Raw genomic sequence first — 16,060 nt, 5'->3', positions numbered from 1 at the left:
CGAAGTTTCCTTCCATATCCTCTTGAGCGCCTGAAGAAATAGTGATCGGTTATCACTCACATATACTCACAATCACTTAACATACAAGGAAGGAAATGTATTTGCTTAAACTTAAAACAATGCCTCAAAAGAGCTTCACTCTATTGAAATTCAAGATTCAAAAGTGAGGATTTAAAGTCACAAGGGAAAACTTGTATCCTCCATGAAAATGAGTTTAAAACGGATGATCGATATCGAAAGACAATGAAAAGTTCTCAATAACTCATTTCCCAAGAAATCATGAATTTTCAGTTTTGCACGATAAACTTGGTAAAATCAGGTCTTGAGTTCGGTATGTCGAAAAATGAAAAAATTTATACCGTTGGAAACTAGATTCAAAGTACTAAAAGTTCCTAGAAGACACTTTTCCAATATTCTAAACAGAAAGCATTCATTTTTTTGTTTAAAGTTGCTGATTCAAGAAAGCAAGACATAACCAGTCTTGGTTTTTGGTGATGTTTGGAAATTTGGTAAAATTTACAGAAAATGAATCAGCCTTTGAAATTTGTAACACAATAAGAGTTCCAAATAAAGTTTCAAACACAACAAGTGGAATTAAATTCGGAGTTTTGAGCAATAAGGTATAACAGTTTAAAGTTGGTTGATTTTCACGACCTGAGCAGTGAATTTCCAGATTTGAAAAGCAATCTTTGGGGCATTATTTGAGTATCAAAATGGTATTGAAATCACACCAAATTTGGTAAACTTAAATTTTCATATAGATACTACTTCTCTATAAAAGTTTAGGTAAAAAATCGCACGGAAAGGCAGTTAACGAAATGACCAAAGTTTGGGAAAATTTCAAAGCCAATCTGCCAACCGTAGTTCTCTTCCTTTCTCAAATGTTTTGTCCAACACAATCAGCCCTAATTTGCTCCAATTTTTGAAACCAAAGTTCCAGAAACATTTAATAAGCAATTGATGTTGACACTAAAATTTTTTAAATGTAACATCTCAAAACAGATTTGACCATTCGGTCAACAAGGAAGGGAAAGTTTTCAGTTTCCAGCTTTGTTGCATTTTCAAAACCAAACCATATCTAACACTATACAACTCCAAATTGAGATTGGTTTATGGCGTTGGAAACTAGGTTCCAAATTCTACATTTCATCGAAAGACATCATTTTAAAAATCTTTTCACAAGTGGAACAAAATTGAGCCACAAGATGCAGCTTCCCAGTTTCTCTCGGACAGACTGGCAAAGCAGGACAGTCCAATTTTCTGAGTCGCTACGGTCTCCTCAAAATGAACTTGCCAGGGAATTTTATACCGTTGGAAATATCTGAATGTCTAGTTTTGAATTCCACTAACGGCACTCAATTTTGACTTTTGTACAAAGATTTATGTTCAGACAAAGAACCACTGGTTGGCTACCCTGCTAGCAAATTTCCAGATTTCGAATTTTTCCAAAACTCAAATTTTATGTAACCATTTGAAATGATTTTTGAAAGAAACTTTCTACACACATAATAAAACATATATCAATCAGTTTTGCAGCCATGTAATCAACAAAATTTCAAAATACAAGCAGGACAACAAAACAGAAATTTCAGCCAGCTCTTCTCTCACGATTTCTCTCTTTCTTTTTCCTCTTCTAGTTTCTTCCATTAAAACTCATCACAAACACACTAACACACACATAAACATCATGGCAGCCCTCATTTAACCAAGGTGGGAGTTCATAGAGCCAATTTCAACCAACCAACAACAACAATAAGGAAGCTACAAGCTTCAAAGCCAAGAAATGAATCAAGAAAGCAAGAGTTGTGGTAGGAGATGTCTATAACTTTCAAACCCAATAAGAAACCCTAGATTTTTGGTGTGAAAAACTCCCTAAAACAGCCCCCAACCAGCCATCCCTCTCTTCCCTTCAAGCTAGAGCAAGAACCCAAGGAATTTGTGAGTTGGATGATGAAGAACAAGCACGCTTGGAGCTAGAAGATGAAGTTTTCTCTTGTTCCTTTTCTTTCCTCTTGGCTGGCTGAAAATGAGAGATGGTGAGGGAGTGTTGGTGGTTTGAATTGTGAAACTTGAAGAGAAAGAATGAAGAAATGTGTTGAGGAAGCTATCTTAAAGTTGTACTAAAGTCAACTCTTAATGGTAACTCATTACGGTTTCGTACTACCACTTTCTCTCTTGTTTGTTACACTTGTACACTTATCCTCCAAGGTACTCCCTCTAACACTACAATTACTCATACTTACTAGTCTAGTATTTAATCCTCGAATCTCCAATTAGTCGTACCGGTGCGACTTTCAGGAAAGTATCGATGCGCGCGCGGTAAAAGCTTAATTGGAACTTACTCACCTCTAATCCCTCAATTAACTTTTCTTAGTCTACTATTAATCATTCTTAATTCTCCAAAATTATTATACTCTCAAATCGAATATTGTCTCGAAAAAAATGTGTATTCACTATTTCTCGCTAAACGAGCCGCAGAAAAATTAAATAACACTAGGGCAAAATAATTATAAAATAAACTAAATTAAGAGTAAAAACATGAGTCCTCACACTTTTGATATCTTGTTCACGCATGTACTGGCAATTTGATTTACAAGTAACCTGTATCTGGACTTGAAATACTTGAAATGCTTGAAAACATGATATGCTGAGCTTACTTGTGACTTGATCTTGTCTAGGCGAATGTGCCTTTATGTGCACTTGACTTTTGTGAATTTAAAATAATTAATCCTGCGTGCAAACTTGCATGTTTATGTGCATGGTTGGGGACCGGCTGCATTCCTCTTTCAGAGGTTGAATTGTAGACCGGCTGGATTCCTCTTGCAGCGGTTGAACTAGGCCCTTGGACCCTTATCCGAGACGTCGGGTAAGTGAAAACTTGGATTACTTATGTGTATGCTTGAATGTAGGTCAATAACGGCTGAACTGAACCCTCGTTGAACCACTTGCTTTAGACCAGCGTTAGAGCGGTCAAGTAAGTTGGGCAACCTTGGGTAAAGGACAAGTTCCTAACCTGTTTACTCCTGACTGGAATTCATGACTTGAATTCTGATATTTCTGAATACGGAGCGTTAAGTGTCAACTAACATCTCCAATCATTAATTGCGTGAGCGTTGGATAACAGTCAACGACTCCACTCTTGAATACTTGAATATTTCGGGCTATAAGCCAGATCTTGAATATCTGAATATCTGGGGCTATAAGTCCAATCCAGGCTATTTAGTCGAATCGAGCCGACAAAGGCTTGGTCAAGGAAATCGACGAACCTTGGATACTTCTTTGACGTTCGGGCCCGATAGGGGGATAATCGGTGGACGGAGATTGACGTTTAGTGGTGATCTATGGACATTATAATATCCTGGTTGACGGAGAGTCAACAGACCTCGGACAAGCTACTGTGGAACCTACGTGTTCTTTATCGTATACTTTTGTATGATCTATATGATTACCTGCTTTACTATACACTATGCCATGATCAATACGAGCATGACTAATTTCCTGATATCCTGTGAATGATATCATGCCTGCTAGTTTACTTGCCTGTTGTCGTGGAATCTCACTAGGTTTTTAACTCATTCCATGAATTTGTTTTCCTTACAGGGATGAGAACGTGAGAGTGGAAATTAGAAAAGGCCTAGATTTCATCTAAGTTTGTTAGTTGCTCACGTAAGCACTCCATAGATGTCTAGCTGGCTTGCTTGGTTTGATTTTTGCAAGTTTGACTCCTTGACTGTATTTATAAATTGTGTGGGTATTGGAGATCCATGAGTGTACACATTGAAGGTTGTAATTGATATCACTTTTATTATTGAGGTTATTATTTATAAATTTCATGATACGTGACTGAGTCCTGACGAGAGTTAGGCAGGCGATTCGCCAAACCCTTGGATACGCCCTAGGGGAAGGTGGAGCTGTCACATTTATACAAATCCGACACCTATATTTGTACCTGTATGCAACACGCATACCTAAGTCCATGCAACATAGATCACAATTGGACATATCGACTTTAGACATTTTTTGATATTTTTTTAATTTGAGGCTGACTTTCATCGATTTTGGACTTAGAGGTTTATGGTAGGTTGTCAAATTCCCAATGAGGGCTTTTCGCTGGACTCCTTTGTTTCATGTTTCAAAGGAGTTATCTTTGGCTCCCACCTGGTTCTCAGGACATGGATTACTAATTCATCTTCTTGATAAATAATGTCTATTCTCAATCGTCAGCCCTATAGGAAGACTAATGTTCGTTAATGCAGCAACTGCCTTGCTTACTTGACCTAGTGTTGCCACCGAGCATAGAGCTCAGTTTTCTTTATTCATTACCAGTACAATCTTGAGGGTTGAAAGCTCGGCAGTGGTTTTTCGCAAATATATATATATATTGAGCCTGAACATTTTCCACATTAAGGGTCTGTTTGTTTGGGCGGAAAATGTTTTCTGGAAAACATTTTTCACATTTTCCGTTGTTTGGTTGTCAATTAATTTGGGAAAATGATTTCCGATGGAAAAGAACTTACACCGAGAGAAGGAAAATAACTTCTTTGTCTATCATTCTGAAGTTATTTTTCTTTCACACAGTTTTCACCGAAAGATGGAAAATCACAGCCTCACTCCACCTCCCATTGAGACAATTGAAGACCCACTCCACCACCCAGCTTCCCCCCTCCCCCCTGCCTCCCCTCTCTCTCACTCTCTCTCTCTCTCTCTGTGGGATATCAAAACACCTATAATTATCTTTTCTTGGCCCCTAGCAATGCCAAACTTGAACAATATTTTGAAGAGTTAAGAACTCTGGTTTCCCAATATCAAGAAAACAGAGTAGTATTACTTTGAGTTCGGTCAACTTTGATTAGTTTTCATGAGGTACTGACTACATAGTGGCAGCGACTTCTGGTATCATGTACCTTTAATTTACTACCTTTATTTGCCATAGTTCACTTGATTAATGATTATATGCATGCAATCAATTAATAATTATATTAAATTTTCATAGATGGATCCCGGTAGTGATCATCAATTAAACTTTCAAATTTTCATAAAAGAGACTCTTCTCCCCTTAATGATTTTTTTAGAAAGGAAGATAAAAAGTCAATTAATTAGTATCATTAATAATTCCATTTAAGAATTCATGGTGTAATATGAATAAATATTTTATAAAAATGATAATATGATTATAATGGATAGAAACTAAAAATAACTTGTAATAAAATGAATGTTTTGAAAGTAGAAAACATTTGCAACATATCAACAAACATATCAGAAAATATTTTACTGACAAACCAAACACTGAAAATGATGAAAAAAGGAATTTGGAAAATATTTTCACTAAATAACCAAACACTGGAAAATTATGGGGAAGGAAGTGATTTTTCAGAAAAATGACTTCTATGGAAAATATTTTCCCAGTCCAACCAAACGGACCCTAATTGTTCTAGTTGCTAGCACCTCGGACGTTCCAATGAGTCTTCTTGTTGTTGACTTTGCAATTGAACTGATTGATGGTTCTAAGAACACTGTTGATTCTATTGTGCTCGAAGTGGTTGAAGTTGAACAAAATGGCTAGAGATCTTTCTCCTAAACGTGAAGCTGGTGCATCATTTGGAAAGTAAATATACATACAAAACAAATAGTCATGAATATTAACATGCTTTTCCTTATAAACAATGGGTAAACAATAAAAAAGCCCCCTGTGGTTAAGCAATCATACATAAAAGCCCCCTGTGGTTTCATATCATACCAGTCGATACCCCGTGGTTTGAATTAACCTGAAAAGTGGACGGAAATCGGCAAAACAGACGGAGCTGAGTGAATAGACGAAAATACCCTTTTGAAGAATGCAACTTGCATGTAAAATTTTTTTTTTTAAAGTAATTTGTTAAATAGCCTGCCTGAAACCCGCTTGCGGGTTTCCCCCTTATGTAAAATGACTAAAAGCTGCTTTTCTGTTCTATTTATATCAAACACATACTCTCAAACCCTCACCTGAAGGGTGAGGATGAGAGGGGAGGTTTGCTGGGCATCCTAGGGCCCTCCGATGGGCATGTGCAACTCAACGCAGCTTGCATGTAAAAATTTTTTTTTTTTTAAGTAATTTGTTAAATAGCCTGAAACCCGCTTGCGGGTTTCCCCCTTTTTTTTTTTTTAAAATAAATTCTATGCTAAAATGACTTAAAACAAAAATAAAAGACTAAAAGTAAATAAAAACTAGCATGAAAAATAAAAATAACAGTAAATAAAAATACACTAAAAATTTGGTGTCTACAGTAGTTACTGAATAATCTGGAAACAGATTGAATGAAGACTCAGAAGAAACGGAAGCTGGTCTCTTATTATTAAAGAGTGAAGGCTAAAATAGGCATATCAGGTGAAAGTTTGTGGTGGAAATCTGTTTTTCGCATATGCACGCGCCTTTGCAGTTCGTTTAAGACACACGCCGAATATTTGACGATTTCCGTCCACTTTTCAGGTTAATTCAAACCACGGGGTATCGACTGGTATGATATTAAACCACAGGGGGTTTTTATGTATGATTGCTTAACCACAGGGGGCTTTTTTGTTGTTTACCCATAAACAATTGATTCTTTCCGTACCACCTTATCAAATTATGTTGTGCTTCTTATGAATTTCTATAAAATGCGGAGAAAGTAATTAAGAAAATGTTGTTTCACTTTCTACTACTACCAAATACTCAAATTCACTTCTTTGCTACAAGTAGTAAAGGTGAATATCTGTTGTTGTGGTTGCTGATTTTGTCAAATGTAACCTTAATAACTTCTCCTATAGAAAGGGGGAGAACTGGATTGGATCATGAGGGAACTGAAGAGGAAGAATCCAAGTCCAGACTATAGTAGTGCACTGCTATATTAATAGAATTCTTTTTCAAGAAGTTCCTGGTAAAAATATAGGCAAAGCATTTTAAAACTTGACGTCCAGGAGCGAAGTAAAGTCCTTCTCACCAACGCAGCTAAACTTTGGTTGGTGAAATAGTAGAGGCATCAATAACCAAATTTTTTTTTTTCAAAAAAATAACCAAATCTTTCGATTAACAATCACCAACAATTAATTGCATTTGCATATATGCGTTTTTCTAATGCTACAAAGTCTTATGCCTACCTAATTATTGGGTGAACGGGGTGAGCAACAACCAACCTCGCCAAATCATAGAAATTGCTTTGAATCATCCACTAGTGCCAGTGTCAAACTATATGTAGGGAAGACATTCATATGGATATAAGCCAATTATACCTAGTATTAAAAATCAAAATAAAAAATCAAGGAGCTAAAACTAGTTTGAACATGGATAAATCCAAATATGAATTTTAGGTATCTCTTTGAAATCTTTTAGAAAAAGGTTAAAAAGTTGCCTGCAACTAGAAGAAGGTGGCCTGCAATTACACGAGTGACTTCCCCAGGTTGCATTCAATACATTAACTTTAAACCCTATATAATGGCAGGAATCGGTCATGCTAGATTACATAGTTATTTTTGAATCTGCCACGATTATCTTAAAATGTTTAAGGGAATATTATTATGGGTGATTGATTTAGGTTTTTCCTGTTAAATTGCACTTTCCCTTTGAAACGGTCAATGATATTTTCTTTTCGGTGGCAAATTGTGGGAGCAGTTTTTCTTGTTGAGAATAGATAAAAATATGTCACACGAGATGTCAACAAATTTGTTGATGACAATGAACTGCAAATCGGAGATGCTTTGTTTTGGGAAGTACTAGAGAACGAAAATGACAGGGCTAAATTTTTTATTCAAATCATCAAAGCTTAGTTCTCAGCTGAACTAGTGGAACAGTCTGGTGCAAAATTAGATCAAATCAGAAGAAACATTTGAGGCCTTTGTCCTTCCCTGATGTTGTATTTTATTTTGTCGAGAATGTAAGGCAGCAAACACGTACATAATTTGCTATCAAATTTTAAAAATCAGAAATGTGGACATTCAATGGAAAATTTGATTTTCTAAAATGAACACTACAAATTGGAGCGAGAGAGATGGGTTGAGTGGTAAGGAGGGAACAAGTGCAAGTGAAAGATATCAAATTCAAAACCTCCCACTTGCGTTAAAAGATATATTTAAAAGCATTAAAAAAAAGCATTGCAAATTGGAGAGCCATTGTTTAAAGAGGTATTAGAGAAAAACACTGTAAAGGTCAAATTCAATCTTCAAATTATTAAAGACGACTTCCTTGAATTAGGGATTGCAATTGGCGTGATGCGCAAGGGAATTTTTCCACCATTCGCTCAAGGACAGGCTCGCCCCATTCTTGCATAAATAAATAAAATATAACAAATTATATATAGAATATGATTAATATTATTAGTTATAATAATTATACAGACACGACATTTAGACATAGAAGCGAAACAAGGAGTGTTTTAATGATTGTTTGTTATCATAAATTTTTTAAGCATTTTTTCTACTGTATATTGACTCCCACTTGCGAATTATGACAGTTTCCTCAAATTTTATAATTGAAAAAGATAGTAATTTCTTATGTACTTTTTCACATTCTTTCCTTCCCTGATAATGCAATTTTATTCTTCCTTTGTAGCAGAAGTTTTAGCGGTGACGTTGCTGGTCTTGGTATTATTACCAGGTCAATGAGAAGGAGATGCACATTACTTATTAACCCCTGTGGGCACAAAGCGGGGTTGGAGTCGGGGGAATTTTTACCATGGCCTCAAAACTGCCTGTTGCCATCCCTACCTAAAATGTAACTGCCCCATTACCACCCTACTTCGAATGAAAAAGGGGCAAGAGGCGCCGGAGTAAAATTAGCTCAAATCAGCAGTAAACTGTCGAGGCCTCATCCTCCGACGTAATTGTATTTCATTTGGGGGGGAAAAATCCATAGCCAGCAAGCACGGACATTTACTATGAAAAGGATAATAATAAAAAATGAGGACATCATTGGCAAGAATGCCTCTCAAAAGCATCAGAACAGCAAACCGACATTTACTATCACAAGGCTAAGAATAAAAAATGAGGAAGTCATTGGCAAAAATGACTCAAAAAGCATCAGAACAACAAAAATGGATTCAAAGGTATAAAATGAACGTTTATAACATGGATTTTTCTCTACAATTTTCCTCCAGGGGGCTACATATAATATACATGGCAGGAGTTAAATGGCAAAAGAGGAGACAATCAACCTTCTAACAGACAAGGCTGAACAGGAATTGCATGTAAAGGATAAGAAAGGGTGTGTTTTCAGGCTGGAGAGCATGATATGCACAAAATATCTCATGCACCAATTACATCATAATTTCAGTCTTAGAGAATAAACTATCGTCTTGATAAATTCAGATGATCACACCTCAAATAAGCCCAGTACAAGAGCATAGGGTGAGGTAGCTACGAATGCCCCTATCTGTTCTGGCTGTCAGCCAATCTTTTCCAAACCATCTTTCCACAATGAAGCAAAGTGAAGAGAGCCATGCAGTAGAGCAAGGGAATGCCAATAATGCAACCCCCAGATGCAAGATTTACCAGCGTCTGCAACACACATCACAATTAGCTAAAAGTAGGTAAAAACTCCCAGGTATAGCTCTTTTAAGGTGAGCCAATCTTCTCATTTTCAGGAGTTTGTTGATTTTGCAGTAATAATGAGTGTATGGGGGAGGGGTGTGGAGGAACAACTACTGTACAACTTTTTGGACATGGGTCAGAGAGAGAGAGAACGAGGAACATCTCTTTAAAGTAATTTTCTGAGAAAATGCCAACAAAGTGAAGTATGTCATTTGTTTGATTTCACTAAATGCCCTTTGACAAATATAAAATGCAACAAGAAATTTCCAGGTTCCTTGTGAAGAGATAATTGATACCCAATATTACCACTTAACCTTATGGTTGGTTCCCTCAAAAAAACCTTACGGTTGGTTAAAGAAAGGGGTAGGGGCAGTGAAGAAAATCTCTACTTATCCAAATGATACACCAATAACCGCTGAATTTCACTTTAGCATGCTCATTCAGTTTGAATAAGGCCAATACCCCTTTGTGGTTTTTAGCATCTCCTCAAAAAGAAGCAAAAATCTTTGCCAGTAGCACATACTCCTATTGCATATTATCAATCAAAAACCTCCACAATGCAGCCAAAACATTTTATAATCATTACAAGAGCAACTTTTTCGTTGGTTTACATATATTTATAAATTAAAGGAACCTATTTCACTATCTTGTAAACAGAATTCGTTACACAGCCAGAATACTGTATTCACAAATGTTTGCATTTTTTACCTTGTACAATTGATATTGTGTGAAACCAAAAGGTGATGATGTTACAATCTACTTCTCATTTCATTTAAAAAGATATAACGCAGAACATGTGAATCTTTAGGTGATAGAACTAAGCAAGAAGTAATCTGTTTAAACCATGAAGTAACCCAAAGAACCATTGGAAGGAAAATTCTTTATATAGGGAAAATAAACTATGAAAGAAAAAACAAAGAAGAAGAGAATCTAGAAAGGTGTAAAGGTATATTGAGGAAAAGCTATAGAAAACTTTCATAAAAGTGAGGACAACCTTATACTTTGTGGACTCAGCTTATTTACTGAACCCTATTTAGTAAACTTTTGCTCAACTAATTTCTATAGCATTAAGTGAGCTATTAGTCAAATTTGGATACCAAAACAACTCAGCGAATGTGAAGCAATGCGTAACTTTGATGCTTTATCCAAGAAAGTTAATTTTGCATGATAGGCTCCAAACAGGTGGCCTATCTGTAAAGAGAATCAGCATAATAACAAATGCTAGCAAACACAAGCCACCAACTAGTTTAAAGAGAATCAAGTAAAAGAACAAAGCTTAGAGAGCACACTTGAGTAATTGGTTACATTGCCCATAACTTAGATAAGCACAAAAATTTATATATATATATAAGAAATCTGTTCAGGTGATCAAGATTATTTACACACACACACACACAGAGACATACATATGTACAAACCTGTGTGTGTGTGTGTGTAAGTATGTATAAATAATCTTGATCACCTGAACAGAATTCTTAACTTCAGGCAAAATTTTGCATTGCGACAAATTATAATGTGAAGATGGCTAACTAAGTTGTTGAGCTATCTCCTCTTACCATGCATCTTACCTTCACTATGAGTTCTCTACCTTAGGCTTCTCGCTCTTCGAGCTCCCTTCTAGATCATTTGAAGACTCGAGTTTCGTAGGCCTGAAAAGTTGGGGTGTGCTGCCTAAGGGGATCAACCTAGCTGACAATACAGGAGAATGCTGTACCCACCAAGGATGAGTTTCTAATGATTATCCCTCGTACTGCAAATCCAAATGCACTTCACTAAGCTGCCACAGCAATTCTCCACCATGCTCAGCTTTTTCATGGGTCTAAAGAAAGAATTAATGGGAAATCCAAATGCAGTTTCTGACTATCCACTCAGCTAAAAGCCGACATAATGTAAAATGTTCTTAAACATTTTACCAGTTCTGCAAGGAGGTAAGACCTTAAACCCATTTGAAGTGAGGCCAAGAGGTATTTTATCTCTTGGATTGACCCACATAAACTTCCAGTCTATTACAGACACACAAACATATATTTCTTCCTAGACAACCATAATCACAAGCACCTTTCAACAAGCGAACCAGAAAAAACTGCATTAAAGAGGTGATTCAATGCATCACATAGCATCTTTAGCATTCAGTGAACTTGGGGTAACCAATCTGGAATAAGGAAGCAACTAAGAATGTGTTGCAAAATGGTTGGTTTTTTTACACCAAAAAGCAAGTTGTAAACTGTCAAAAAGCCAAAAAAGATGAAACTGGTGTATAATATGAACAACCCCACAAATACAGTTCGTATTTGGAAAACCCAGAAGATCTCATAAGAACACCACTAATTCACATATCATAAGTGACACGTGTTTATTCTAGCCAATCCTTTGTTCCTAAAAATTTGTGCTGTTACTTCATTCCCTTGGGTCAACAGACTAAATTCAGCATTGAAGGCCTTTCGAATACAGACCATCAGCCTACCATGGTGATCTTTTGTAGGTCACTCACCACTTAAGCTCCACAGTTTACGCATTTTAAAATGCGTTGAGCTCACCAGACATGATTAACTTTCTTCCTAGGCAATCCAGGGGGCCTATCTTGGGACATTAACTTTCTTGTGTCAAAAGTCAATGTGAACTACTAACTGATGGACCCGGCAATCTCAAATGACTTATGATAAGTTTGTCAAATAGTAAAACATTCCAGTTTAGTAAGTGGATATTTCCACACAATGAAATAGAATAAAGTAAGGTAAGGAATGAAGGCATTACAAGTTATAATCAGAAAAACAGAAAGAAGGAACTCACAAGCATCCCTGCTACAAGATGAACAACAGGAACAATAAGCTGATCGACTCTATTCCCTTCCGCGTATCCATTGAAAGCAATGACCATTGAGAAGGTATGAATTGTGACAAATGCAAGAGCTATCATTGCTGCAATTTAGAAGCTCTATGAAATACACTGATACATCAAAAATCCCAACACTATGCAGACAATACCAAGCTACAGCTATCATTCTCTGTAAGTATTCTTTTTTCTAAAACAAAGAAAATTATGTTGCACAATAGAAATCGCATATTAAAAGGATTAATTTGTCGACAAGCTGCATGGTTGAAATGCACAATTCAAGTCAGAATACCAGAAATAACTGTATACAAATGAATAGCCACATTTGCTTACAAGAAACGAGAAAAAAGGGCATCTGTGAGCACTTCTCCACATAAAAGGTTGCTGGACCAAATGCAGGTGTTAAAAGGCTGAGACAGAAGAAGACAGCATGAGCCACACCATGACCCATACCACCAGCTGCAAATTTAACCAGATCAGATGAACAACTAGAACTTTCAAGCATAAGCAGTCCCAAATTAAAGGCTAAGTGATAGGAGCAGTTCAACAAGAATTCAATCTACATAAGCTGAAGTATACGTAACTTTGGAAACAAAAGTTTGTAAGGCCGATTAAAATGCAAAGCTCAGATTTGCAAATGTTGATATCAATGTTATCAGCAAGCATACATGATTAAATAACACTGTAATAAATAAAAAAGAGTTAAATTAAGTGAAACACTGTAATCCCATAGAAAGAAGCAAAGTAGACACCTGAAGCCATTCCACATTTATAATAGAGAAGCAAATATAAGTGCATGTTTTCATCTCTCCTTTTCACATCTCCTACTATCAAGTTGTTGATGCAGCACAAAAATGAAGTCTATAGAATGGATGCATTTGAGAATTTGTAGTTTGAGATTTTCTCAGGAGAGAGGATGACAAGATGGAAAAGAAACAAGAATAATTATAGGAAGCAGGATCCATGTCTACAGTCTTAAGCTAACCAGACTCATCTATGGGAGTCCCTTGGACAAGGGTACTCTAGTGGAAAATGCAGTGTCTGACAAGGGTACGGCAGGGCAAAGTGAAGAGTCAGAGTAACATGGGTCTTAAGTAGGGGAAGGACGACGAGTAGATGTGACAGTACCATAAATCTGAACCTTTCAAAGTAAATCCTTTCTACTTTCCCAAATGAATAAGGGAAGCATAGAGTGGTTGGCATGTATTTCCACTATCCCACTATTACGTAAAATCATAAAAACATTATAAGCATACACATTTTATTACAGGCAAAAATGCAAGAGTTGCCTAAGTTTATACCAAGATCTCGAGGCTGTTCACCTAAGTACGAACAAAAATGCAGAGTTTCCTATTGGCATGTCAAGTGCTTCTAAAGCAATAAAAATTTTCAGAACAAATAGAAGGTTCCCCAGTTTCTAGGTGAACATTCATAGAAGACACATACTAATGTCTACAACGAAAGTAACATGTCAAGCCTTGCAAACTGCTTATCACTGCAAGTCTTAGCTTACAGCACATGAAGATTGTGTATACGTACATGTGGAGCTTTATGGGGAAGTTCAAGAGAGAAACAAAGAGGATACTTGACTTGGGGTATCGGGACCTGATGCACACTAGGATTTCATCCAAATAAATATTCGGATTAACTGAATATCAAGAGAAAATAAGTTGTTATATTTATCCTCTTTCAGTCAGAATGGCTTATACCCACGCGCATATATATTTCAAGATCTTGTAACCTTCATTACGAGTAATATGACTAGAAGAAATATGCAACATTGAAGCCAACAGAATATCAGCCAGGGGTCTGTCACTAAGTCCAGCATTATGTTAAACCACCCCACTATTCGACTAGAAACAGAATCGAACTTTGATAACCATACAAAGGTCCAAGGCCATGATATCAACTAAAATATATCTTCATACGATACAGCATACCAGCTAAGATTAAAGAAGCCTGTGCACCAAATATTCAAGCAAGTAATTATAGAAACAGTAAAATATGTCCATAGACCAAAAGAATTATAGACAATTCTATTCTTTGTGCTAATAATATTGAAAAAATCACTTATAAACTTTCTGCGCCCATACAAGTCTTCCCCTCTTTCCCACTCAATCTCTGTTTCCACCCCTTAGGGCCAGGTTATAACAAGGATAAATGCATGCAAACTCATTATCACTCTGCAACCCACAGAGACGAACAAGCAGCATTACCTAGGGCAATTTGCATCTTATCAGTCAGGAAAAGCCGAGGTTTAGAAACTCTGTCAGCAAAAGCATCCAATATATCTTCAAGCTTCCTAAAATTTTAGCCAATAAAGAAAAGAAAAATCATAAATTTGACCCAAAACCAATTCTAAACAACATAATGGAACATAATCATTGCCTCAAGTCAGAAATAAAATTTAGGACGCCATTATAACCACATATCTTAATTAGCCCGAACTATTTTTAAATCCAGATAAAGGAATTTTCTGATAATTAACAAGAACAGCAATCTCAAACAAAACTACAATAAGCAACAAACTTCAATTACACTACTTTTTACTCAATTTGAAGGAAAATGAAGCTTCATTTTAGGTACTTCTTTCTTCAATTGTCCAAAAGTAATCAGCAAAAAGGTTGCAGTAAATGGTTTCTGGGATAAAAACCACAGACTTGTAGATTCTCCAGAAGAGGACCCGAAGGCCTTCTTGAAAGACGACGGAGGACAATATGAGAATTGAATAGGGCAACCACGCAGAAGAGGAAGGCGTCGTTTTGAAGGGGAGAAACGCCCTCCAAACTCCCGCCAGAACAATCAAACTCATCAGCCATAGCAATGTACTGAAACAAAAAAATCCACAATCCAGAAATTCACCAAAATTAATAACGAAATCAAGCCCAAATACCCAAAAAAAAAAACGGAGAAGCAAATTTTACCAATAAAGAGGATTACCTGGAGAGGACGGTGAGTATTAAAAAGGGTTTCTGAGAGATTACAGCGACGAAGAGAGAGAGCGATGGGCCCAAGGCTAACAAGGCGTACCCAATTCCTGCAGCAACTGTCATTTTTTATCTTTTATGTTTTTCTGCTTCGGGGCTTCATGTCGTAACTAAAACACATATAATTGCAAGCTTCAATGAATCTTTTCTATTGCAATCTTACTTTCTTGTTTTTTTCTCTCTGTCTCTCTTGCTCTCTTCTATATCTTTCTTTTTTTTTTTTTTTAGAAAATAACCTATTTCATTTTTCACATTTCGCAAAAATATTCTTTTCATCCCTCACCTTTAAAAAGAAACAAATTCGTCCCTAACATTTAAAAATTAAAAGTATTACATTCATGAACCCAATTTTCAATCTGAATCAAACCATCCAATAACTCATTAATAAATGTCAGGGATAGAATTGATAGATTACTCGATCAAATCCATCACATTCACATGACATTTATTGAACCAAAAAAGCAAAAAGTTTAAAAAATTATAACATAAAAGGCCGTTCTTTGTCTCGGAATAGTACGGTTCTTTATGGGTAAATCTTTTCATGCACAGTTAATATATACACTTGTCAGTCTAGATGTATACCATACATACAAAGTTTGATATTTAAATTTAAATTAAAATGATGTGACAAGTATCTGTAATGAACTCGACGGAAAGTTGACAAGATGATTCAACTTAGCTTCTGAATCTACAACTGGTAAAAA

The 16,060-nt window shown here is 36.2% G+C and overlaps 1 protein-coding gene across 2 annotated transcripts; it reads right to left on the bottom strand.

Moving 5' to 3' along the window:
- Positions 1–9,027: 9,027 nt before the first annotated feature.
- LOC113736661 (gamma-secretase subunit APH1-like) lies at positions 9,028–15,520 on the bottom strand. Of its 2 annotated transcripts, XR_011842056.1 has the most exons (7): positions 15,310–15,520; positions 15,030–15,197; positions 14,586–14,671; positions 12,703–12,828; positions 12,328–12,455; positions 11,106–11,287; positions 9,402–9,504 (listed from the first exon to the last, which is right to left on the bottom strand). XR_011842056.1 is itself a non-coding variant. In XM_027263729.2 (6 exons), exons 1-6 carry the CDS (start codon positions 15,420–15,422, stop codon positions 9,376–9,378), a joined length of 750 nt encoding a protein of 249 aa, XP_027119530.1. In that variant the 5' UTR covers positions 15,423–15,518; the 3' UTR covers positions 9,028–9,375. The 2 variants fall into 2 exon arrangements, 1 of the variants encoding a protein (XP_027119530.1); XM_027263729.2 differs by lacking the exon at positions 11,106–11,287 and having other exon boundaries at positions 9,028–9,504; positions 15,310–15,518.
- Positions 15,521–16,060: the final 540 nt, after the last annotated feature.

The sequence above is a fragment of the Coffea arabica genome, chromosome 3e (assembly GCF_036785885.1).
Source record: "Coffea arabica cultivar ET-39 chromosome 3e, Coffea Arabica ET-39 HiFi, whole genome shotgun sequence".
NCBI classification, from domain to species: Eukaryota; Viridiplantae; Streptophyta; class Magnoliopsida; order Gentianales; family Rubiaceae; genus Coffea; species Coffea arabica.
This window is presented reverse-complemented; position numbering and strand designations above follow the sequence as displayed.